This window comes from Thamnophis sirtalis, unplaced genomic scaffold (genome assembly GCF_051295495.1).
Source record: "Thamnophis sirtalis isolate CommonGarterSnake01/CBP01778 unplaced genomic scaffold, rThaSir2_p1.2 scaffold_8, whole genome shotgun sequence".
Taxonomy (NCBI): Eukaryota; Metazoa; Chordata; class Lepidosauria; order Squamata; family Natricidae; genus Thamnophis; species Thamnophis sirtalis.
In genome coordinates, this window is record NW_028261388.1 from 72,867,400 (window position 1) to 72,893,724 (window position 26,325).

General features: G+C 45.2%; 1 protein-coding gene across 1 annotated transcript; it reads right to left on the bottom strand.

Moving 5' to 3' along the window:
- Positions 1-21,839: 21,839 nt before the first annotated feature.
- FOXA2 (forkhead box A2) lies at positions 21,840-25,755 on the bottom strand. The gene is made up of 2 exons (XM_014071404.2): positions 25,669-25,755; positions 21,840-23,937 (listed from the first exon to the last, which is right to left on the bottom strand). The coding sequence occupies exons 1-2, from the start codon at positions 25,753-25,755 to the stop codon at positions 22,672-22,674; spliced, it is 1,353 nt and encodes a 450-aa protein (XP_013926879.1). The 3' UTR covers positions 21,840-22,671.
- Between the last annotated feature and the right edge of the window lie 570 nt (positions 25,756-26,325).

Below are 26,325 nucleotides of genomic sequence, written 5' to 3' on the forward strand. Positions count from 1 at the left end.
GGTTTCTACAGTAAACATTGAGGCTTTCTGTCATTGCCTCGCTGCATTCCCTGTCTCGAACCAATAACAAATAAGTTTTTTCTGAGACCTAGTTGTACCAGGTGTCTCAGACAATGCTATTGATAAGCTGCCCCTGGAAATAGTTTTGGAAATTAAAATAAAAATTCCTCTGAACCAAGACTTTGTCTTCCTCTCAAATCCCTCAAATCCCTTCAGAACAGTGGTCTTAAGGCGGAAGCTGGCTCACATACATTCTAAAGCTCAGCCTGACTTGAGCTATCGGGACAAGTTGGTATTCCAAATGGCTGCTTTTTCACAACAGGCAAGACTTTAGATTAGTGGGCAATAATTGGGCCAATGTTCCAAGTGATGGCACTGACATATGCAGACAACTATCCAACAATGCCCCAAAGACCCTTAGTATCACCTCAGCTAGCCAGCCAATTCTGGGGTCCTCCACCAACAGTAGCTCTCTTTTCCAACCCTCACCCTGTAAGGCTTTTGGAGCAATAGGGTTCCACCACAATACCACGAAGCCCTTATCCGCAGAGACATAAGCGCGAGTGCTAATGCGCACCGTACGAATCGCTAAAGCAAATGCGACCTTACCGCGCTGACATAAGGGTGGAGGGCAAATCCGTGCCTTCCAAAGCACTCAGCACCCTAAACCTAACCCTAAACCTAACCCTAAACCTAACCCTAACCTAAACCTAACCCTAACCCTAAACCTAACCCTAAACCTAACCCTAAACCTAACCCTAACCCTAACCCTAAACCTAACCCTAAACCTAACCCTAAACCTAACCCTAAACCTAACCCTAACCCTAAACCTAACCCTAACCCTAACCCTAAACCTAAACCTAACCCTAAACCTAACCCTAAACCTAACCCTAAACCTAACCCTAAACCTAACCCTAAACCTAACCCTAAACCTAACCCTAAACCTAACCCTAAACCTAACCCTAAACCTAACCCTAAACTAATTTAAATCGGCTTTCTGCCGCCGTGCTGTTTTAAAGCGCCCTTCTGTCGCCGCGCTGTTGTCGCGGCGGTGATGACGCGCGGTGATGACATCGCGGCTTTAGCGACACGGTTTTAGCACCGCTATTTTGACGAGCGCGGTTTTGTCGTGCCACGGAGTAATAGCACTTGGAGCCAACTTCTCTGAACAACATCAAGGTACTGGGGAGAAGATGAAGTAGCTCAGCCTGACTACTGGCTTTCCCCTATCAACAATGCACGAAGGAGGGTCTTGAAAGAGGAGACAATGAGCCTGATGGTTGAGATAAGCTTCTGTCAAGTTTGTCATTTTGGAGAGGTCTGACTTCTGTGTGTCCAGAAGGACCAGTAGTGGAGGAGGAGGCATGGAGGCCAGAGTTTGAGTTCTCAGTAATGACAGCTACTCTCAGTTGGGCCTCCCTTTATAACTATCAGGAGCTCCATGTATATAACATGCTTCAAAGATTTTACATTTGTAACCTTCCTTCACAATCAAATCATGCCAGATGAAGACTTGGAATCAAGTCTTAGTTCCATCATCTGGGAAACAGGGCAGTTTTCTTGCTCATCACTCCTGAAAACACAAAGGGCTTCTCTTAGGAGTTCACTGCTATGCACCTATTTAGAAGGCATCTTAAAATAGTTCTAATTCTTTGAGGAAGAGATTCTTGGCAAAGTCTTAGGCCTGTTCTTTGGCATCAGAACCTTGTCTGAAACTCTGGACAACCTACAGATATATGGAAACCCCACCGAACTACTTGGGCTATTGCTTGATCTCTAGGCTGGAATACTGCAATGTGCTCTACATGGGGCTGCCCTTGAAGAGCATCCGGCGACTTCAGCTAGTCCAGAATGCGGCCGCGCGAGTGATTGTGGGCGCACCGCGGTTCGCCCACATAACACCTATACTCCGCGAACTGCGCTGGCTACCTGTTGATCTCCGGGTGCGCTTCAAGGTGCTACTTACCATCCATAAAGCCCTTCATGGTAGTGGATCTGAGTACTTGAGAGACCGCCTTCTGCCGATTACCTCCCTTCGACCCATCAGATCGCACAGACTAGGCCTCCTCCGAATTCCATCCGCCAGTCAGTGCCGACTGGCGACTACGCGGAGGAGAGCCTTCTCAGTAGCAGCTCTGACCCTTTGGAACAATCTCCCCGTGGAGATTCGTACCCTCACCACCGTCCAGACCTTCCGCACAGCCCTTAAGATCTGGCTATCCTGTCAGGCCTGGGGATAAGATCCTAATCCGCCCCACCCGAATGTTGAATGAATGTTGTGTTTTACTGTTTTATTTTATTTTATTCACATATTTTATGTTTTGTCTTGCACCCCTTCCTACGAATTGTAAGCCGCCCTGAGTCCCCTCAGGGAAAAGGGCGGCCTATAAATGACAAATAAAACTAAAAACTAACTAAACTAATGCAATCTTGTGTCACTCTCTGACTGGTACACATATCACCTTAACCCATCCTCTAATTTATATGTCGGATGAATCTACCATAGTGACTATGGATTATTCAGCAAACTAAAATTTTCCTCTTTGGCTTCATGAAATATGTAAAACAATCCAATTACAGAGAATCTGAATTTTTTATACATTTAAATCCATGTAACTGAATTCTATAATCTGCATCTTTGTTATTAGTCTTCCAATCAAAGCTTGTGTATCACAGACATTAAACACGGCTTTTCTGCTATCAATGGAACTCATCTCTACTGCAAAAAGATGAGCACAAATCATTCATCCTCTTCTCTTACCTTCCTGTTCTCTTTCCAGGTTTCTGCTTCACTTTTGCTCCTTGGGAGTCCATTTTCTTTTGCATTCAAAGGCAAGTCTTAAGGCTAAGAAATCCCTTCCAATAGTGAATCAAAGGACTTTGTTTCAGAGAATTGTTCAATTCTGCAAAATCATGACTCTATCATCTGCCCTCTCCAAGGTGCAAGAAGAAACACCACCATCCTTTCATATCAACAGAAGTACTGAAGATAACCTTGAGGCAAATCTTGCACTCTAGTTCAGCAACAGACCATGAAAATTTCATAGGATAACATATGCATGTGTTGTCGAAGCCTGCCCACCCTGCATTTGGCAGGACTTCATGGGTCTGGTAAGATTGGGGGAGGGGTATTATGGAATTTGTTCAGGAAGATCTTAAAAAAAAAACTAAAGAATTTTATTGGGGATGGGGAGATGCCTGTTCAAAAAGTCTCAGTTCAAGGTGCCATTATTTCTAAAGTCTAAACTGATGAGGTTGCACAATTCATTGTAAGCTCAAAATCTAACGGTTTGTGTAATTTGCAAATGCTTCTAAAGATAGAACCAACCTGGTCTAGTGACAAAGGGTCCAGACTAGAAAGGGGGAGACCGTGGGTTCAAGTCCCATTTTAGCCATGAAAATCAACAAAATCTTCTTTGGCCAGTCATTCTCTCTCAGCCCAACATCTCATAGGATTGTTGTGGGGAACATAGTTTGTGGGATAGGTTTGCTGCCTTGAGTTATTTGTATTAATAACTCTAATTAATATTAAAACCCAAGGGAGATCGGGGCAGAAATAAAACGACTTTTTTAAAAGTTTAGGCCGGCAAAATTGAGCCGCGTCTAAATCCCTGGGACTGCAGCTCAGTTCTGCAGAACTTCGCCGGCTTCTCAAGCGCGGCTGCTCGGCGTTTGTTTTGCACAATGGCCAACTTGCAGAAGTCAGCTCGAGGCCTCCTGGACTTAACGCCTCGTTGAGGGACGAACACCCGCCAGGGCTCCCGGCCCGCCTGCCTCGGGTCCTTGCCCTGTTTCCCTCCGTCGCCTGTGCCGAGGTGGCGCAGTGGTTAAATGCAGCACTGCAGGCTACTTCAGCTGACTGCAGTTCTGCAGTTCGGCGGTTCAAATCTCACCGGCTCAGGGTTGACTCAGCCTTCCATCCTTCCGAGGTGGGTAAAATGAGGACCCGGATTGTTGTTGGGGGCGATATGCTGACTCTGTAAACTGCTTAGAGAGGGCTGAAAGCCCTATGAAGCGGTATATAAGTCTAACTGCTATTGCTAAGTCTAACTGCTATTGCTATTGCCCAGAATTCTCCCCAAGACGCTAAAGGAGGAGCGACCTCCGAGATTAGCGAGGTGCTCGCTGCAAGTGGCTCCGTGGGGCGGAAGGAAGCGAGGGCAGCTCCTCGGCCTTGTTTACAAAGTAAGGGTGGGATCTCATAGGCGCCCTCTCCGCCATCAATGGAGCCTCGTCTCAGGTTACCGAGCTGAGCTCCCTAAAATGATCTGGCGGCGGCAGATCAACTGCAGGTTAAAGTCACCTGAGATAAGCGGTTTCCAGCGGCTTGGCGTCGTATCCTTGAGCTCTGGAGCAGATTTCCTTGGCTGTTCCAAGGTGAAAGGAGCAGGGAGGGGAGCCTTTTCGTGGCCCGGGGAGAAAAACACTCTTGCCAAGGGCCCCCAAAAGCGGCACTCTGCGGGATCGCAGGCAGGTTGACTGACTTAATGGCACCTACTCTGGTAAGAATAGGACTGCAGCCTTCAGTTTAAAAAAAAAATGGGGAGAATCCAGTCTGCTCTTCCTTAAAGGAACCCACCTCCTGTTTGCTTCCGATTAGGGTCACAAGCATGGTTGGGAGATCATAGGCTAAAGCAGTGTTTCTCAACCTTGGCAACTTGAAGATGTCCAGACTTCAACTCCCAGAATTCCCCAGCCGGCTGGGGAATTCTGGGAGTTGAAGTCCGGACATCTTCAAGTTGCCAAGGTTGAGAAACACTGGGCTAAAGTATCAAGTTCTTTCTCTCCTCAGATATTTCAGTCTCTAAATAGTGCAACCAAATGCACAATCAGTGACCTCTTTAGAACCAACACCAGGGATTATTTATTTATTTGATTGTCAAGATAACAAATATGGGTATGAACATAAGCATGAATAAAGGAAGTAAATACAGATAAGTGGGAACAGTAAGACAGGGACAGCAGGCAAGCTGGTGGTGCACTTATGCACGCCCCCTTTATTATGTCCAAGAAGTTGAAACCTGATTCAAAGGCAACACTGCAGATTTGAAAGAGATACAGCAATGATACTTTATTTTACTTTATGGAAATAAGTATATTATGTAACTCATCATCCTTAAATTCTTGGAACCCAGATCCCTTTGTCTGTGCCTAAATCACATTTTTCCCCTTAAAGGAGTCTTTAGTGGAAGGAGGTTTCTTGAAATATCTGCAACTTGTAATACCTCATGCTAGACATTAGAAAACTGCAAACTGTTACTACACTGAATTATTGTCTGTTTTGAAGGCCGAAACTTGTAAAGATGTATGGTATAATATGCTTCATTTTAGGCCCCACATTATATAAACTTTAGATGTATATTTACCAACTGAGCAGTCATTTGAACGTTCCTATGAATAAAGAATTAGGATGGAAATTCTCCTGGGATGGAGAATCCTGATTTTGTTGGAGAGGGATCAATGGGAATTGGAAAACACATGCTGTTCAGTCATCATTTGGCAGGTCTATGGTGAGTGTGATTTTTTTTAAATGTAATTTTTGGAACTAAAAAATGCTTTTATTTTCCTTTAAAAACTTATTTTACTGAAGTATTCAAATCTCCCATTAACTCCTTGGCTTTGACACACCATACTTGTATCACTAAATTTGGCAAGCTACTTACATAAAAGAAAAAGATCCTTCTGAAAACAATAATTCTGAAGACAAAAACATTTTCAATCAAATGCTATTTTCTACCGTTTCCCTGAAAATAAGACTTCCTGGTATAATAAACCCAAGCCCTCCCTGAAAATATTGCAACACAGCAGCAGCCGTGAGGTGATCACACTTGCTACCTCCTGCGCCTTGAAAATAATAAGACCTCCCTGAAAATAAGGCCAAGCGCTTATTTCAGAGGTCAAAAGAAAATAAGACCCTGTCTTATATTCAGGGAAACGTAGTAGTTACCTGAACTTCTTGCCATCCTGCCTTCATCTTTTAAACCTGGCTGTCTTTAGAATTGTCTGCAGGCCCATTTGCTCCCCGGAAGGCCCTGCAGACTTCTGATTGGACACACTGTGAAGCGACCAGCCTTTTAAAGCACCAGGGATACCCCTTAATTCCTAACAGTTGGTATTTACCCATCCAGATTAGGAATATCTGGAAGAAAAACGTGGAAACAGCAAGTCATACACTTGAGGAAATAAAGAGGATTTTAAAAGATTCAATCATGTTTCCATTGGTCTCAATAACTGGAACTATAATTATGGTAGTAATGCTAGACATTCAATTGCAAAGGTATTTTTAAAGACTGTGCACCTTATTTAATTGGCAGTCATATAAGTTTCAATAACCATGTCCCATTTAGCTCAAGCATTTTTCTAACTAAATTTTACACTCATATAATTATTAATGCAGTCATGCATTTCTTGCATATTATTCCTGTTAAATTTAAATGCTGGTATATTTTTCCTGATCCTACACTCAGATTAATTCCATATGCCATTTTGGGATGATACATCTAATAAAAAGAGCTCTGGTTCCATGAAAATTCATCTTATTCTTATGTTAGCCTTTAAGGTGTCACAGAGGTTGTTTTGCTATGTCAATTTGGCTGCAGTGCCACTACCGAATAATCTAGACTTCACTCTTGTTCAGGCTTTAATTATTAAGTAATCCTGTGAAACGCCATAGAGCCATTGGTGATTGTTTTGTTGGCTTCTGAAACAAACCTTCTGGGCTCTTAAATCTATGTCAAGCCTCCATTTGTGGTTGGCATCTCTTTCCATACCAATCTAGGATTATAGAAAAAGTAAATTAAAGATTTTTCAGGGAAAAGAAATTCCAGGCATATTTATTCAAAAACAAGTCCCACTGAGATTAGTAAAATTTAATCCCAGATAAATGGATTTTGGATTACTGCCAATATTCTCAATATGCAGGAAATATATTAGGAAAGAAATTAAGGAAAAGAACATGGTGAATGAATTATATTTCACAGGTAAAGAAGTTGATGGACTTGGCTTAAACTTAAAATATTACTTAGAAATTATTAATGATTTTTGTGTTATATTCTTTCAAATTAATTCAGGTAATATAGCTCAGAAGGGTACAGTTGCAGTACAAATGGACAACAAGGTAAGAGGGAGATCCCATAAAACTGAACCCAGAATCCTTGTGATGAGTCAGTTTACCCATTGTAAAGCAGGAATGTTAATTAAAAGAATGAGACTTATAATTTACAAGTATGGAAAACAATCTATATGAACTTCTGAGTAAATATGTTGCTTGCTACTCTTACTATAATCCAAAAACACGATTTGGAAGGGTTATCAACATTTAATTTCAAATAGGCCTCAAATTCCCACCACTAATTCTTTAGCTGAACTCTGCAGCTGTTCCTTTAACAATAGCATGATCTGCCACAATGAGAGAGATTAATAGCTTGCTCTAGATCAAGTTGTTATAGAAGTATATCTCTAGTGGTTGAAGAACTGGCAATCAATTAAAGGAAAGATTCAGGGCTGAAGAGAGAAGGAGAGGTGAAGAATAAGGCCTCACAGAAGAGAGAACTGTAATTACCTCTTAGAAAATGGAGTGCTCTGTTATGATATATGATATGATATGGCCTCTTTTCTATGATAGAACAATTTCCTGCTTTCCCTATTTAAATGTTAACCTATGAAATGATTTGGAAAATAGAGTGATGTCAATACCCAAAATGTAATCAAATGTTGCCCCTGCTTTTAGAACTGGTGGCATTTGTACTCCTTGATTATTGTTTCTGTTGAAGTTGTATATTTTTATTATGCAGTATTATAAAATAAATGCAGATGTTTATTTTCATATGTATATTGGCATTCATATTTATCATTTGTATTTTCTGTCATCAAATTAATTAAACCAATTGGCCATAAGTATGAATGAAATTAAATTGCCTGTTGACTCTGTTGCAAAGCTTAAATGATCAGAGGAAGGCTCAAGATTCTAAAAGAAGGAAAGCATTATGATTATTTTGCAAACGTGAATGTTGCCTTTTATTGATTTTGTTAATCAAAAATAAAATCTTAATCCAAAATCTCACAGCTCCAACCCACCCACTATTCCCAACTAAAAGTTCACATTTAATTCTTTTTGTTCTACTTATATGCTTACTTTCAAGTGAGCATAGGCATGATCAGATTAGCCAGCTGTCCACAGAACTAGTGTGTTGAGATTAAAGTACTCTAGGTCTTGGCAATAACAAAGATGTATTCTTTTTATATTAATCACATTCATATGAATAATTCCCTTTTGTTTTACATAATTATAAATAAAGCATTAAGACAAGATCAAAGGAAAATGTCTATGCTCACCCCCCCCCCAAAGTACTGCCTGAAAATACTGGAATCAAAAGCAATATGCTTTTGTTTTAAATTTCCCCACACTGTTAATTGGCCTGTCAAATGGGTAATAGAGCAAGAGGCTGTAGAAGGGCACAGGATGTTTCTCCAAGTGTAATATCTATTCATCAGGTTAGACGTTGCCGAGGTAGTTAAACTGGGAAGGAAAGTGATTCCACCCTCCTATAATCAAGCCTCCTTTTATCAAGTTTCTAGATTAATATTAGGAGGGAAGATGCCAGAGGATTCCCGCTTGAACTGCAGGATTAGGAATATTTCTAGAATAAAGAAGAGGGTGTGAATTGACTTTAGTTTGCAAGCATCTAAAGCGGAATTACAGCTTGTAAAATAGGTCTCCATCAGTCTCCCGGGAGACGACTCAGCTCGACTTGGGTGTTCCAGCTCCTTGTTCTCTATCTCGATAATTAGTCCCATCTCAGCTCCAAATGTGTCTTCTCCACCCGCTTGCCCGCCCCCCTCCCCACACACATAGACATACGCTCTCTTATCCCCAATAAATGTTGTTTGGTCCCCAAATTCCTTACATTTCTGAAGTCCTGCCGGACGCGGTCTCTTTGTAAGGGGATTGTGCGGGACCTAAATGTTGGGGACAACACAACCCCCAAATGCCATCTTTTCGGCCGTCGGAGCTCCTTTTAAGAAGGGAAAGAAAGTTTGGAGTGTGACTTTCTTATCGACGTGGGGGAAATGTCATTTGCTTTGTGCTTTGATGTCTGGTTGTCTTTCAGCCGGTCCTTGCATGTCATTACCAGGCTCACAACAGAGAAGGAGGTGGGGCGGGATTTTTTGGGGAAGGGAAGTAAAAGGGGGGACGGGGGACGGGACGAGAAGAAAACAAGAGCAGACAATTAGATGATTTCTGCCCTTCTGTTGCAAATGTGAATAGAGGAATTCGGCACAGAGAAGCGACTCGGCGGCTCTATTCTTAATAGAGCGAACATACATAGGCGGCTCAGGGAGCGGGAGGCTATTATTTGTTTCTACTCCAGGCCTTCTCTTTGGACCACGCTGCCTTTGCAACAAGGCTCCGGATCTAGTGAAGAAAGCGGGAGACATTGAAAGCACCATCCTGTGTCGAGTAACTCAAAAGAGCTGCGGTTTTCCACTACCATCCCCCGCCGCCACACGAATCCTAGCGGCCAGCTCACTTTTCTTCTGCAGTAGCCCAATGGTCTTATTTTGTTTCGTTAGTTGAACTGCCGCCTCGTTATGCTGCTTCTTTCTTTTCTCTCGCAGGTTTCACTAGGCCTGACTGCCCGTTGCTTTGTGGAAAGGCTCGTAGATAGCCCTTTCCCCTTTCTGTTCCCGTGAATCTTTTGGCTTTCGAAGTCTTCGCCTTGGCATAAAACCACGCCTTGAAAAGCGGCCGGGCCCCGGTATGAACGAAGGGCCTCAGCTTCGCAATTAAGAGAGACTGTCGAAGTTTCGCCCCAAAGAGAAAAGTGAGGGCTTTGCAATAAGATATTAAGTAGGCCAGACCAAGAGGCAAAGCAAACGCCGATGGGCAAAACTGAACTAAGTATCCGTGTACTGCAATAGTTGTGTGGGTGAACGCCGGGCAAGAACAAGGTGACTTCTTGGCCAGCGGGGGTTGGGTGCTTTTCGCCAGCAAAAGCGCTTTGTTGTGCTGTAGGGAGTCCTTGGCCGGCGGCGTCCCATTGCGACGGAAAAAAAGCTACTACACAAGCTCCCCGTGCCCCGTTTCTGGCTGGCCCTGGGACTCCCCAACCACTACGGCTTTAAGCTTTAACCTTGGAGCGAGAGACCGCCCCACAAAAAAAGGAAGCAGCCCTTCGAACTACTACAGCGGCCCGGGCGGGAGGGTTCCCGGATCACTATCTGGATGCAGAGAGGCTTGGCCGTCTTGCCGGAGCGCGCCAGGGCTCCGGGCGTCGCTTGAGAGCGGGGTGTGTATGCGTGTCCCTATCGCTTCAGCAAAGCTGCGGCGTTGCGGGTATCTGCTTGTTTACTTCTAAGAGAGGCCTGGGACTCGCTCCGGCCAAGTTCCCCGGAGCGAGGACTCCGGGGGACCCGGAGAATGGCCACCCTCTTTTGCAACCCCCGCCTAGCGGCGAGGCCGGGAGACCAAGGCCGCAAAAACTCGGTGGCGGGAAAAAAAAAGGACGCTCTGCGCATGCTCGAATGGACTAGGCGTGTTTCCCATCTGCCCCTGTGAGGTAAAAACCGTTGAACCCGCCGAAAAGGCCCGTCGAGGCGGTTTTTGTCGTTGTGGTGAATTTGTGAGTGTGGTTTTGTCACTTTCCTGCCGCGTCAGCCATGGCTTTTACTGGTTGCTGGATAGAGTAAATGGCAGCAGGTGGCCCTAAGCTGGAAGACGGGGAAAGCTACAGCCGTTGCCTTTTTCTGACTTCTGTCGTGAGGCGTAGGTCTCACGGCGTCATGGCGGCGATAGAAAAAGCCTGACTTCTTCGGTATTGCTAAAGGCAGAGGGACGGCAAATAGAAAAGGAGCTGGCAAATTTAACTGGACCTAGTCACACTGCTTCCTGGAGCTATTTGCTACCCCACGGTCTTGTTGTGTCTTTCCAGTCAAACATCCGTGGCAAGTCAAAAGAAGTACACGGATAAAGAAGCCCCCAACTGCCCACTCGGCAGATAAAATCTCCCGGGAAGCTTCTCTTGCAGGGATCTTGCCTGAGCCTGGCAAACCTCGGAGGGCCGCCTTTCCCCCTGTTGAGCCAGATGAGACGGGAGCTGTTTTCCCTTCCTTCGCTCCGCCACCTAAGCAAGGACGTGGTTAGACATTCGTTTAATGACAAGTAATTGACAAATCCGAGAGGCCGCATTACCAGCGGCGGGGACAGTATTAATTATTGAAAAACCATTAGCCTCGGTGTGTGTCCTGCAGCGATCCCATCTTGCTGGGGAAATAGAAGCTGTCAACGTCAGTTTAGATGGAAGGGAAATCAGATGAGGAAACCCCCCCCCCCCCGTCCTTTTCCCTCTCCGGACCCAATCTGGAGGGGAAGCGGAGGCTCTTAAGAGCCTGCCCTCCGAGACGGACCTCACACGCAGCCGGTCCCGAGGAGAAAGTCCCTCCCGCTCCTTTAGGGCTCGGAGGAACCCAGGCGGATCTCCTGCCCTTTCTAAGGCTTCTCCCCGGGCTCCCCTTGTCCCGCCCCACCCGGCGGCCCCCGAAAAATGCGACGGACTTCTTTAGTCGGAAGAAAAACTGGGGAGGGGAGGGGGAAATATTTTGAAAGGCGAAGTCGGCTAGGTATATACACCCAGAAAATGGGGGTTCTAACTAAACTGGGGGGCGGGGTGGTGGTGGTGGCTATTATTGCTTGTTGTTAACTGCCTTCGCAATTATAGTTTCACAGACAAATAGTGTAATAATCATTTCTAGAATGAAGGGAGGGTGGTTTTGTTTTGATTTTAGCCACTGCAGGTTACCGACCCTCTCTAGACAAACGGGAAAACCTGTGATTCTCAGGTTTGTGTATGTTATATTTATATATATATATATGTAGGTCTCTAGTTGTTCGGGTTTTCTCCCGCATAGAAACCCGAACAACTAGAGACCTACATACTAACACCCGCGAAAACCTCAGAAAATATACATATACATATACATATATACATACATACATACATACACGTACATACATACATATATATATATACACACACACATACATACACATACATATACATATGTTAGTGTGTGTGTGTGTATACACACATACGCACACATATGCACACACACACACACACACACACACACACAAACCTGAGAATCACAGGTTTTCCCTGTCTAGAGAGGGTCGCTAACCTGCAGTGGCTAAAATCAAAACAAAACCACCCTCCCTTCATTCTAGAAATGATTATACACACACACACACACACACAGTATGTACTAACACACATACTTGCACACAAAACATGCAAATGATACTAAGAAATAGTATCCCAAAGAAATTAAAGGTGTGGGATAAGTAAAGAAAATACAGCTAAATTGATTGCATCATTCATTGTCCATATATACAATCCATCCTTGTTTCCTCAAATAGATACAATGCTTCCTATATTGCCTTTTATTTTAAAAACATTTCTTAACTCTCTTTTTCAGAGTCTATCCAACAGTGACTGTCTACTCTAGGACATCTTTTCTTCTCAACCTGTTTACTTTTATTTTGTATATTTATTTTGCCATTTGATCCTCATTAATTCTCTATGTGCCCAAACTACCTTAATCTACTTCTTTCATGCGGGTCACTCATTTTTGTATTAGCCAACATTCATTCAGCATTATCTTCCTTTGTTTTACCCAAACTTTTAAAATACCTTATTTCTTCATTGAATTCAACTTGTTTTCATGTTTTTGTTGATATAGCTAATTCTCACTCCCCAAGTGGACAAAAGACCAATCTTTCATACAACTTTCTTCACTTCTCTCAACAAACATTCAACAAAAGACATACCCTACCTTTCTGCCAGTATTTGCATATCTTGATTTTTTCATCAATTTTCCCATATATTAGAAACATCCCAACAAGTTAAAAATGCATCTGCTTGCTTTAGTTCTTCACTGTTTATGCTTAATGTGCAATTGTGAAATTAATTTTTCTTGTCAAACACAATTTATTTGTTCTTTGATACATAAATATTCAGATCCAAATTTGTTGCATTATACAATCTTTCTAACATTCATTGAATATTGATTAGATTCTCAGCCAACAATCCAAGGATCAATTTTATACGAAAAGACCCATTTTCCATCCCTGCAATGTGAAATCTTAATAATACAATATGCATACTTGAGGACAAAATATGTATGTGAGAAACAATCAACTGAAATAAAATTAATAACCTTTGAGTTCCACTGATCAGCAGATTTCAATGGAAGCCTGTGAGGTGGGAAGGTGGGTGCTTTTGCCTGGATCTTAATCCTTTCCTGCCAGATCAAAGCACCTCAATATACATGTTGCTTTGCTGAGGGAATGAGTGCCTGCACATTTTGAACAGCTTTGAGAGAGAGAATTTCAAGACAGTGAAAAAACAATCAGACATCACCTGTTTTTTAACCACTACAAGCTAGATGTTATCAGTAATTTGCAAATGGAATCATTCTTGCTACCTGGAAACAGTAGTAACACATTTGGAGGGATCTAACATTCAGGTTGCCTGAGATGAATTTAATGAAAAACTCTGGGAAGATGTCCTAGGTAGGAAGATGGCAGGTGATGCCTACCTCCTATCCTAGGTTTTCACCAAAGCTCTGACTTTTCCATTCTGTCAATTCAAAGTCTTCACATTTTTTGTTAAAACAATTAAATGATGAAACCTAATTAAAGGAAAGTTAATATTTGGGGGTATCTCCGGGGTAATTCCGGCATTGTGTCCAGTGAGTAAAACCTGCGTAGAGATGTGTTTCCTCATTTCTTTTGAGCTTTAACAAAAGGAGGAGGAAAAAAAATCGAGGTAGCCATATATTGAGAAAAGAGGATTATCTATTACCTATTGTAAAAACAAAAGGCCAGATAAAAGCCAAATAATTGTCCAGCTATTATAAGCAGAAAACAAAGAAAGCACAATCGGAGGGGGGGGGAGAGGATTTAGAAAAAATCAAGCAAAGTTTTGCAATAATCAAATCTGCTACTGTTAAGAGAGCTGGCTGTATTAGATCAAAGTGCCTGGTTAGGCCAACCCTTTGTTTTTTTTTCTAATAGCCAGGCAACTGCTCCATGAAAACTACTGATCCCTACTCTTGGGTAAACTTGAATTTGCTTCAGCTACATACACCACCACTACCACCAGCCCCCAGTGGTCCCTTCAGTTAGCTGCGGCTGCGGAGAAAATCTTCGAGAAAGAAAGCAGCAGCAACGGAGGAGAATTCGCACCTTCCCTTCAGCCTCCACCGAGCAGCATTCCTGTGCTGTGCCCTGGGCACCTGTCCGCGTGTGTACTAGAGGGAAGGCTGGTTGGAACCAGAGGGCATCGGGCACCCAGATCCATTTCTGCCTGAACCAGCACCAATGGAATCTTTTTCTTCCTGGGAAGTTTGGGGGTGAGGGGAAAGAGACTTGCCTTGTTCCTCTGGGCCCGATTCTGAGTGGGAAGTAGCAGCAAGTAGGAAGCAAACACGGTTCTCCCCTTGTACAATGCTCCCAATTAAAAACCAAGATAAATCCCTACCTGATGCCAGAGAGCTGCAGATCACAGATGACAAGCCAGATACCCCACCGTCTGCAATTCGGCGGAAAGGCATCGCTGCATTTATTGGAGCGACTGTTGACTTTAGCACAAAGCAAAGATTTCACTGCCCGCTAGTTTAAAAATGAATATTTTACCAAGATATCGATCAGCGTTATAAAATTCAGTTAAGCACAATGGCTCAAAAGGAGCAGAGGAAACAAGCGCGCGCACACACACGCACGCACGCACACACACATACAATATACACATAGCGAGAGGTAAAGAACAGCCGTCCTAATATCTGTGTAAATTTACCGAAGTATGACGTGCTGCGTAAAGTTTGCCCTCCTGGAATTTGGAGTTAGATTTTTTTTTATTTGTTTACTGATTTTGTTTATTCACAGATCACGACGACTTAAAGCACCAGCATTTTTTTTAAAAGTGTGGAGATGAACTAATGAGTGTTATCTTTTGGAAACACCCCCCCCCCTTTTTTTTTTAACCAAGCCGCCATCCGCGGGTTTAAGGAAAAAAATATGAGCAAGGAGAGACAAAAATAGAAACAATTGCTACTCCAGAGCAGACTTCTCAGTGGCTCATTTTTTTCTTCTTCTTTAACGTCTTCGTCCCTCTCCTCTTTTTTTTCCCCCTTGAATGTCTGCGGGCAGAAGTACATCTTATCGTTCGGGATCAGCGGAGGGGGAATCAGCTAAGTAGTTTAAAACGAGCGTGGCACAATAGGGCAGGCGCGCTGGGACCAGCCAGGTTAGAGCGATCCATTGACAGCCCATTGTCTCCCGATCACTCCCGTTTCGGACCTTCATTCTTCTTCGCGACGGGAGCCTTTTATGTGATAATGAACACACATTTTCCGCTTTGCTTCACAACGTGTGTGTCCTTGCAGGCGGAGAAGAGTCCTCCTTTGGGGAGGCGGGAGGCGCGCCTCGCTCTGTTTTTAGGGGGTGTCTTCTCTTTTGCTTCGGGACGACACCATGTGAGGGCTGAAGTAAAAACCTTCCGTTTTATTTCACTTAAAAAAAAAAGATAAGCGAAGGAACTATGCACGTGTCTGAGAGGTATCCCTTGCCAGTTTAGTTTAGTTTAGTTTAGTTTAGTTTAGTTTAGTTTAGTTTAGTTTCCTTAATAAATAAAAGCAACCCAAGGAAATGTAGAATTAGGGGAGGAGATGGGTTTATTGTCTGGCTTTCCTGGTCTTAAGGTCACATCTTATTTCCTACCAGGGTTAAAAAGGAATCTCCCTGACTGATACTGATTGAATCTTAAGAAGAAGCCTAGTGGGTATGAGTCCCATTAGAACCGAGAGGTTTAGAATTAAGTTGAAGGCACAATAAAGAAAGCAAGATTTGTTATAAATTAGCACTTACCAATAAAATGTAAGTTGCAAAATTGAGATTTAATTAGTTAACTGTACATCTAAATGTTTTTTTAAAGAAAATTTCCAGTAAATATCCAAATATTCAAAATATTCCTTTAATGGCGAGGAAACGTGAGCAGATTGGTCATCAAAAGGTCAGAGAAATTTTATTTTCCATCTCTCTGACTTGTTGCCTATATGATTAACAGTTCAAGTTCTGATTTTCCACATATATAACATGCTTCTCTCAAGCATATACACAACCTGTGTTCAGTCACGCAAATCTATAACCCCCCCCCCCCAATGCACTTGAATGCGTTGATCCCATCTTCTTGATGCTTAATACTCTGGGTCACTGGGAGCACGGCTGGTGATTTGGGGATCCAGGTGCAATTGCATTTATTGATGTTGTATCTGTAACCCTCAGTCGTTTAATTTTGCGTTCACATTTCCTCAATAAATGCAGCTTTGAGGCCAAGCTAGTTGCATGTAAACTGACCACTGTGATGCCAGAAAGGAACCTCTTTTAAAAAAAGCCATTTGAACACTGCTAGATCCTCCTGTCAGCTGCCACCCCCAGAACAATCCTACACACAGAATTTAAGCAAGGACCAATCCAGAGAGGGGAATTTGTCCGCCCCTCACCTCCCGCCCCCCACCTTCTGGGCTGGGTCATAACTCTCAGTAATAGGGAAAGCTTCCTATCTTCTGCACGGCTCTGGTACAGTACCTCCAGTTAAAATGTCAGAAGCCAAAAGCTGTGCACTGGTTTTGCAGGACATTTACAAACAATAACATTATTGTCCACCAACAATCATATGGTGCATGATTGTTTCTCTTTTGATTTGTTGCTGTTCATTTGCAACTGTGGTGAAGAAGCTAGAGCTACGTGGTTCACAAGCCTGTGCAGATAGGACCCCCATTCGAGACTTTCAAATGACCTAGGAGAAATGCAGGTGGTTTTTTGTTTTTTTTTACATTGGCTTAAGAACAGCTGCCATTCTTAGGAAAGGGACAGAAAGGCGATGCATTATTTTATCACGGGAAGCTTTCAAGAAGAGACTGGACTGTCATTTCTCAGAAATGGTGTAGGGTCTTCTGTTTGGGGAGGTGGGGGAAGATTGGACTAGAAGAGCTAAAAGGTCCCTTCCCTAACTCTGTTAATCTGTTATGCTTTAACAGTGTGCCTGCTTTGTCAGTTTGACAAACCCTGTGAATGAGGTTACACCAGGTAGGGCAGTTTTATATCCCAGGTGTTCAAGTCTATTTCAAGCGACTTCAGATAGGCCTTTAATGTGCCTTTATAATGTTTCTTCTGCCCTTCGTGCAAGCTTGGAAAGTTCCCCAAAAGGGGCTGTTTGAATGTGTCCTCTTCCAGCATACGGATGACATGATCTTCCCATTGAGTCTGTGCTCTTAACAGTCCAGTGTTTGGACTGATGGCAGACATGCCCTAGATAAAAACATCAGCATCAGGTCCTTCATTATGCCACCTGATGCCTAATATCCTGTGGAGAGTCAGGTCATTTTTGTATGTGTTTGATATAGAGTCCATGTTTCACAGGCATAGAGGTGGTTAGTAAGTGTAAACCTCCAGTTTTGTTACAGAGCTGATTATTCAGGTTCCAATACAGTGGAATGCAGTCTACCTACCTTTGCAATTCTGCAATTAAATTAAGTATCAATTATCACTGTTCAGGAAAAAGACACTACCAAGATAATTAAATTGGCGAACTGCCTGTACTTTCTGCCCTTGTGATTTTGCACTTTGTGTATAGCCCATGAGGAGCAGGCTGGTGCATAGCTTGGTCTTTCGGATGTTGATGGTAAGCCCAAAGTCACAACAAGCTAGGAAGAATTTATCCATACTGACTTGGATTTCTGGCCCTGAGCCAGCACCCAAGAGGAAGTCCTCAGCAAAGAGGGGAGTCGTTTTCTTCGCTTTGATAATAGCTTGAAATCTCCTCAGATGGAAAAGATTGCCATCCACTTCTCACCCACCTATGAATACTCTAAAACAGCGTTTCTCAACCCTGGCGACTTTAAGTCCTGTGGACTTCAACTCCCAGAATCCCCCAGCCAGCACAGCACAGCTGGCTGGGGAATTCTGGGAATTGAAGTCCTCAGGACTTAAAGTCGCCAAGGTTGAGAAACATTGCTCTAAAAACTGCTCTTTGAAGGGCATCAGAACCATTTTAGCTTTTGTTGGAGCCGAGGTGGCGCAGTGGTTAAATGCAGCAGTGCAGGCTACTTCAGCTGACTGCAGTTCTGCAGTTCGGCTGTTCAAATCTCACCGGCTCAAGGTTGACTCAGCCTTCCATCCTTCTGAGGTGGGTAAAATGAGGACCCGGATTGTTGGGGTCAATATGCTGACTCTGTAAACCGCTTAGAGAGGGCTGAAAGCTCTATGAAGCGGTATATAAATCTAACTGCTATTGCTATTCCTTCTCTTCTTTGAACATGCATTTCATAAATTAACACCCAGACATTTATATATTGGGTGACTGTAGCAATTCTCTCTCCGAATGTTTTATTTTAGACCTATAACTCCCAACAACTTCAGACAGCATGGTGAATGGTGAGGTATTGAGCAATGCAATCCAAAACAGCTTGAGGTCATCAGATAATCTCCCACACTGTTTTAGGCCACCCGTCATTCAATCCCCTCTCCCTCACCTCGGCATGGCAACTATGCCCAAGCCAAGCTACAAAACATGTTTTGAACAATGCTATACCAGCAAAGCTTTGTGTTCTTCTCTGGTAATCTTCCCTGACTGATTGGCATTTAGATGGGTCAGCTGGCTCCACTGATCCGGGTAGGATCTCTTTCTCATTCATAGGAATACTTCTGAGAGGTATAACCCTGACTGTTATTGGCTCTTGGGAACGGAGCAATATTTTCCATTTCTCCTCTTAAGAAACAACGAGGGAGTTCACTGGGAGCCGAGGTGGCGCAGTGGTTAGGGTGCAGTACTGCAGGCCACTTCAGCTGACTGTTATCTGCAGTTCAGCGGTTCTAATCTCACCGGCTCAAGGTTGACTCAGCCTTCCATCCTTCCGAGGTGGGTGAAATGAGGACCCAGACTGTGGGGGCAATATGCTGACTCTGTAAACCGCTTAGAGAGGGCTGAAAGCCCTATGAAGCGGTATATAAGTCCAACTGCTATAGTTACTTACGCTTGCATTTACAGTTGACACGTGCATTGTCTCGAAGCAATCAAGACTGCTTGCCTAAACATTGGAATCTTACGCGATCCAGCCAAACGATGCTAGATTTAATGGGGCTGAATTTCCGTGTAAACATACTGAATAAAAAGCCTCGGATTCTCGCCGGGAGCTTGCCAGAAATGAAGCTCACGTATGGACCATTTTGCTGTTCCGAGGAGCTTGTTTTTAAGGAACTTCGAGTTATAGCTACTTCTAGTTCAACGCTTTTGATTTTTACTCCGCCTCCTGGATTACAGGGCAGCTCCCTCTTATTGAAATCCCGGCGGTTTCAAATTCTCAGGATTCCAGCCAGACAACCGTTATGGGGAAGGGAATTCTATTGTTTTGCGTGAGGCTGGGATCCGACTCGCTTGGAAGAATGGGTTTGACACCGCAAAAATAACAAGCGAGCCAGGAAAACAACATTTAGTATGGGATTTCAGTTCATATACATGTAGATTTTCTTCCATCCTTGCTCCCAGCTCACTGATGCACTGAAAAGCACGCGTGTCCCCACCTCACTTCATCCGACCTGGACCTGGGTCGGCCGACCTCCCCTCTGTATCCTGGGGAGCGTCCAAACGTTAAGTTGGCCGAAGAAGGGGCGGGCTTCCGCAACATACTCAGTCAAAAAAATTGCGCGCAGATTGCAATTGTAATATCATAGACGAGCTATTCTTTCAGTAGTGCGAGTGGATGGGGGGGTGGAAAGGGGAGAAAAGCAAAACCATCCCTCTCCCCGTTCCACCTCCTTCAAAAAATAAAAACCGGCATAGCTGCGGATCGCAGCTCTATCAGACGAAAATCCCGATTTGAAGAAGCAAAAACGGCAAGTAGCTAACAAACGTTTCCATGAATGGGCTGGACTCTGTCCGAGTCTCGCCAAGGGAAGGAAACCATGGCAGCAGAATCGCCGGGGGGGGGGGTTTCTTTCCAGTTCTACGTACAACTGCCTCTCTCTGAAATACTGGAGGAAAGGGGCACTTGTGGGAGGGGGGGGGAATAACGGGCAGTGCCACACTCCACCCCAACCCAATCAGCGGAGAAACTCTCAAGAAAGCTGGAGCTGCTCTTCTGCCCCGTAACACCCGTGTCTCTGGAGGAGGCTTCTCTTTGACCGTTCCCTTTCTAGTGCTTACAGCCGCAACCAGCCATCGCTGTGGCGAGATATAGCCTATCCCTAGTGCTGATGGACCTGTGGCTCAACGCTGGTTAGGTCTCTGTCTGACGAGAAGGACTTTGGAATCGCAAAAAAAAAAAGAACTACAGGGCTCCTAGCACCACTAGTCAAAGAGCTGGAGGGCAGGCAGAACAGCAATTCCAGCTTTCAGTGGACATTACACACCTTTTTTTAAAGAAAAGGGAAGGACAGAGACACAAACTAGCAAGGGAAAACGGAGATTTTGCCTTCCCACGAGCCCACCAGATTGGATTTAGGAGAGGTGTTGATGATACAGCGAACCTTCCTTCTTCCATAGCTTCTATACAGACTACATAAGAGCATCTCTCCATTATTCTGGTTTCTTTCCCAGACCAGAGGGAAACTGCAGGAACTGTGCATTTTCATAAGTGTACTAGGAGCCACTTGCTTGAAAGTGGAATCATGACCTTTACTAAACAGTTGTTGATAGATTGCTGGGGTGCTGTTAATAAGATGCTTCCAACTCTTTGAAATATACACTGCATATTGATCAGCATCCAGCTAAAGACACTTTAATTACAGGCCCAGTGGTGCAGCGGAATTGATTTTAACCCTACTATGAAAGTTAAAGGAAGAATTGTGTGTTTTTTTTAATGGCTGGATTTTGTCACTTGTAATTATTGAAGGGTACAGTCATATTCAGACGTACCTGGGATTACCCTTCATTTAATTGAAGGAGACAGCCTCTTTCTCTGATGTAAGAGCACAAAAGTTCAAAGAAGCTTGCTGTAAAACAAAACAGGACTGTAACTTATTTATGCATTTATGAAGAGGCTGATATTCAGAAATTAGTATAAATGTTTTGCATGAGAACATACTGTGACCGTAAGAAGTGGTAAATTCAAGGGATTTACAATTCTGTCATTAGTAAGATATTACTAAGTAAGAAATTATGCCAAACCATTTAATGCAGCAATTTAAAGGTAAGGTTTCAACCTCATTGAATTCATTTTCCCCTTCTGTAGACATGGATAGGATTGCGTCATTAATAGCACCTGCTGGGTTTCACTAATTGCAACATGTTCGTAGGATTCCCACCTTATGATATACAAGCAAATCAAAACATTCAAGGATGTAAGTCATAATGAATCCAGTTAAATATTATTTCCTGCAAAGTGAAGAGTCAAGAAATAGAAAAAGAGGTCAGTTAAACTCAGTGGGCCTCTCTTGAAAAGATATGCATGCAGGGAGAATAATTGAATATTCCTAGTTGTAGTTCATGTAAAAACTGTGCAATGCTAAACTACATAGAAACATAATGGGCCTGGAGGCTTAAATATGTGTTCCTATATGTCATTACCATGGTATAGAAAAAGAGCAGCAAAAGAGCCCTTCATTTGCATTTCTTTCATCTTTTTAAAACTTAATACAATTAGCACACCGAATTGAAATTATTCCACAGTCTTTTTCAGCCCCAATTTAAAAGATTGTATTATTCACTTAAAGCAAAAGAAATGAGGAAGAGGTGATGGATGCAAAACTACAGATCTTAAAGAAATGTTGAAGGACAGGGGGGGAAATATCCAACATCATTTTAATATTGGTTTGTGGGAATTTGACTGGTCGTTACCAGAATACACATTTATAAGCCATAAATAAAACGTACAGAAACGATAAATTAATTTGATTCAAACCTTTGTGCGTCAAATTACAATCTAAAGCCTCTCTTTTCTCCCCCACCCCGCTTTTTTTTCGATTTTATAATGCTACAGTCTCTCTGATCCTCAATTTTCAAATCTAACATCAGTTCACACACGCACACACATACTTCTGTGTCACTTCCACATCCAAAAATAGATATATTTGTAACTTCCTAACCCAAAATAACAAACATACCTAGGGTCGCTTTTTAACGCCTTAACAAAAAAATCTTTCTGATTCAAAGGAAAGTTAAACGGGGGTCTGAAGGAAACGAGCCGGATCCGCAGCAGGGATAGCTTCCACTCCTGACCGCCGTTGGACTCAATGGGCCCTTCCACGTTTCCCCTCCCTTCCGCGGGCGCTTAAAATCATACAACAGCGGGGAAAAAGTACCCAAATATTTGGTGCCCCGTTCCAATTGGTAGAGGGCACGAGTCGGGTTCCCAGTTCTGCGCTCTCCCCCCACCTCCCTCCCCCAAAGACAGATGGGAAAGGAACTTGAGCGCTCGTCCAAAGAATCGAGGGATGAAATTGTTATTTAAATGTTATTTAGAGGAGCTTTGGACCTTCCGTGGACGGGGGTCTCTCTCTGTGGGTCCAGCTTTGGGCACAATGTTCAGACTTCCCGAACTCTGAAGAACTTTTCTCCCGCCCCACAAAGTCTCGGTTTTGGCGGTCGGAAAGGAGAGAGGGAGGGGATGTGTTCTTTAGGACGAGTTCATGATGGGCCTAGAGTACATCCCTTGGTAATAGGAGGCGTCTCCGGCCAAGGGCGAGGCCTCGAGGCCGCTTTTGTTCGTGACGGAGCCCATGGCCAAGCTGCCGGGCACCGGCGAGCCATAACCGGCGTAGTGCATCACTTGCTCGTAGGCCTTCAGGTCCATTTTGGGATGGGGAGGATGAGGGTGGTGGGAGTGCTGGTGGTGGGGATGGGGATGGGGGTGGTGGGCGTGTTGTTGTTGTTGCTGCTGCTGCTGCTCGCTGGAGGACATCAGGTTTGTGATGGAGAAGGGGTGGTTGAAGGCGTAGTGGTGCTCGGCCTTGAGGTGGGCCTCGTGGGAGAGCCCCGGGTGGGCGTGGTGCTGAGCCAGGAGGTGCTGCTGCTGGGCCGGCGACGGAGCGGGCTCCGGCTGGCCCTTGAGCTCGGCCAACGAGCGCTTGTGCTCTCGGCAAGGCGAGGCGTTGGAGCGCGGCGATTCCGAGGCTCCGTTGGGCCCCTCGCGCTCCGCCTGCGGGAGCGCCTTTTTGCCGGAGCCCGAGGCCGGCGAGGCCCCCTGTTGCTGCTGCTGCTGCTTTGCGCCGGGCGGTTTCTCGCACTTGAAGCGCTTCTGGCGGCGCAGGTAGCAGCCGTTCTCGAACATGTTGCCCGAATCGGGGTGCAGGGTCCAGAAAGAGCCCTTGCCCGGCTTGTCTGGCGAGCGCGGCACCTTGAGGAAGCAGTCGTTGAAGGAGAGCGAGTGGCGGATGGAGTTCTGCCAGCGCTGCTGGTTCTGTCGGTAGAAGGGAAAGAGGTCCATGATCCACTGGTAGATCTCGCTCAACGTCAGCATCTTGTTGGGAGACTGCTGGATGGCCATGGTGATGAGAGAGATGTACGAGTAGGGAGGCTTGGCGTGCGTGTAGCTCCGGCGGTAGCTCTTGGCGTCGCGGGCGCGGCCCAGACCCGCCGCTGGCCCGTAGCCGCCGCCGCCGCCGCCGCCGGCCCCCACCGGGCTCAGTGCAGAGTAGGCGCCCAGCGCGGCCCCCATGGAACCCGCCTGGGCACCCAGCGGGCTCAAGCTGGGGCTCAGGTGGGCCGCCATGCCGGCCATGGCCCCCGCGCCGGGAGACAGGTTCATGCCCGCTGGGCCAGCCGCGTAAGACATGCCCATGGAGCCGCCGGACGCCACAGTTGATAAGTTGCCGGCGCTGCCCATGGCTGGCATGGCCATGTAGCTGTTCATGCCCAAGCCGGCATTCATGGAGGAGTAGCCCTGTAAAGGCGACAAAAGGAGGGAGCCTAGTGGTTAGCTACTCTTGTGTCCAGATCGCAACCCCCCCCCAATCCCATCCCCTAGAGCCCCATCTTGCCTGGCGACCCACCCTCGTTACCCCGCGCGTCCTTCCTTGGACTTCCACAAAAACCCTTTGAAATACTGGAAGTATTTCTGGAACTGAAGTAGCGCTGCCTTGGTCAAATCCTGAGGCATTTGGCATTTCGGTAGGAGAGAATTAAGCTGGTGCCGTATCCCCAGCCGATTGGAAACCGCCCCCCAATAAAGTCAGTATTCAAAACAGCCAGATTGCCCGGATCGTGTCCAGGGTGAAAAAAGGCGCGCTACGTTTACTGGGAATTCCACTGGATCTCTCTAAGAACAAGATTTGGCTGTTCACCCCACAGATCTGGAGACCACAGTCCAATTCCCAGATTTTAACAGCTCCTCTGCGGGTGCTTTTATATCCTACTGTATGGGAAAGCATTTTGCTTAAGTAAATTGTCTAGTTTCTCGAAGATCAATGGGAACTTAAATCTGTTACTCGCTAGGGAGGAAGAAGATAGTATGGGAACATTCCCCTCCCCCCCCCCATGTTCAGCCTTAAATGTTGATCTAGAAACAAAGTCCGACCATAATTCCGGCACCTTCCCTCTTCAGAACAAGCAGCGCGATCCAATGAATGTTTACTAGAGAGGTAGGTGCCATTGGATTCAGTCAGGATTTACTCTCTACTACCGGTGAGTATGTGCACCACCTCAATATCGAGAAACACCAATCAATTGAACGACGTTCGCTTTTCAGTTAGAAGCGATTCCCTTGGATCGCAATGTAACTTACTTCCCAACTAATCAGTGCGCGTTAGCATTGCTAGCCCACCGACAACTAGATCCATTAAAAGTCTCGACCCCAATTAAGAGTGTTCAAGCTTAACTCAAAATGTAATCCCTGTTCTTGGGAGTAATCCACATTGATTCGCCTCGGAATTTTAGCTCTCAACAAGCTGAGGGCTTGCAACTCAATGGCGGCACTAGGGCACCTCAACAGATCCAATGAAATCCTAAGGAAATCAGCGAAGGGCTGAATCCAGACCGCCGCCCTTAAGAATGGAGGGGGGCATTTCTCTAGCTTCAGGGGGAAACCTGAAAAGTGCATTGCCTGAAGAAAAAAAAACATGTATTGAAGTTCAAAGGAACCTGCAGTTTCTTGGGCCATGTGGAGCAGCGACATCCAGGCACTTTGAGAAATTATGGGTTACAGGTAAATCTTTGCTTCCTTTACCGGCGACCATCAAATAAAACAACACATTTTTGCTTCCCTTTGCATTGCCTTTCCCTTCGACTCTGAACCTTCCCGGGGCAAGTTTTAGAACCAAAAATGTCCCCCCCCTCCTGTTCTCCTTGCTTCCTTATAGTTCCCCCCCACGCCTCCCCCCCCCACCCAACTTCTCTCTGCCAAACACAACTTTGTTAGGATAGCGCGGCTAGGCATGGCAAAAGGATTTGGAGGCTTCGCAAGTCAATATTTGATCACAAAGTTAATATTATCTCAAGGCTAACAGAGTGTTGTATAAAAGGAGAGAGGGAGAGAGAGAGAGAGGGAGAGAGTCCTGTTTTTAGCAGAAGGAGGAGGCTTGGGGATTGGGTGGGGGACCCGGACACAAACAGAGAGAGAGGGAGAGAGAGAGAGAGAGAGACGCGCGCACGCCAACACAGAGAAGTTGCCTTTTACCTCTGGCTCGCCGTAGTAGTTGCTCCACTCCGTGTGCTCGTGTCCTTCCATTTTCACGACTCCCAGCATACTGGAAGCGGAGTGCATAGCAGTTTAAAATTTAACAGCCACAATAAGCGACGGCGGAGAGGGAGAGGGAGAGGGCAGAGGGAGAGAGAGAGCGAGAGAGCGCGAGAGCAACCTTAAAAAAAAAAAGTAGAAGAAGGAAAAGGAAAACACCCCCCTCTGTAACCCTCCCTCCCTCTCTCCCTCCTTCCCTCTTTCTCTTCCTCCTCCCCTCCCTCCCTCTTCTCTGTGTGTGATGGAGAGGGGGAGGGGGAAATCTCTCAGCTCGGGGTTTGTCTCCCTGCTTGCTATTGCTGCTGCTGCTGCGGCTGCTACAACCACTGCTTGGGTGGGTTTCACAGTGAAGAGTCGCCCGGAGGCGAAGGCAAGGTGGAGGAGAAGGAGGAGGGAGAGAGGGACGGAGGGAGGGAGGAGGAAACGAAGTGGTGCAGTGACGTGGGTGCCCGAGTACTCAGGCAGGCAGCTGCGGGGCGCAGCTCCAACCCGCAGGTCCTGGGTAGGCGCTTTGAATAATCAGGTCCTGCTTATGGTTCTCCTCGCCAAGACATCTAGTGCGCATCTTTTGGCGAGACCCAAAAGGACGCGCCTTCC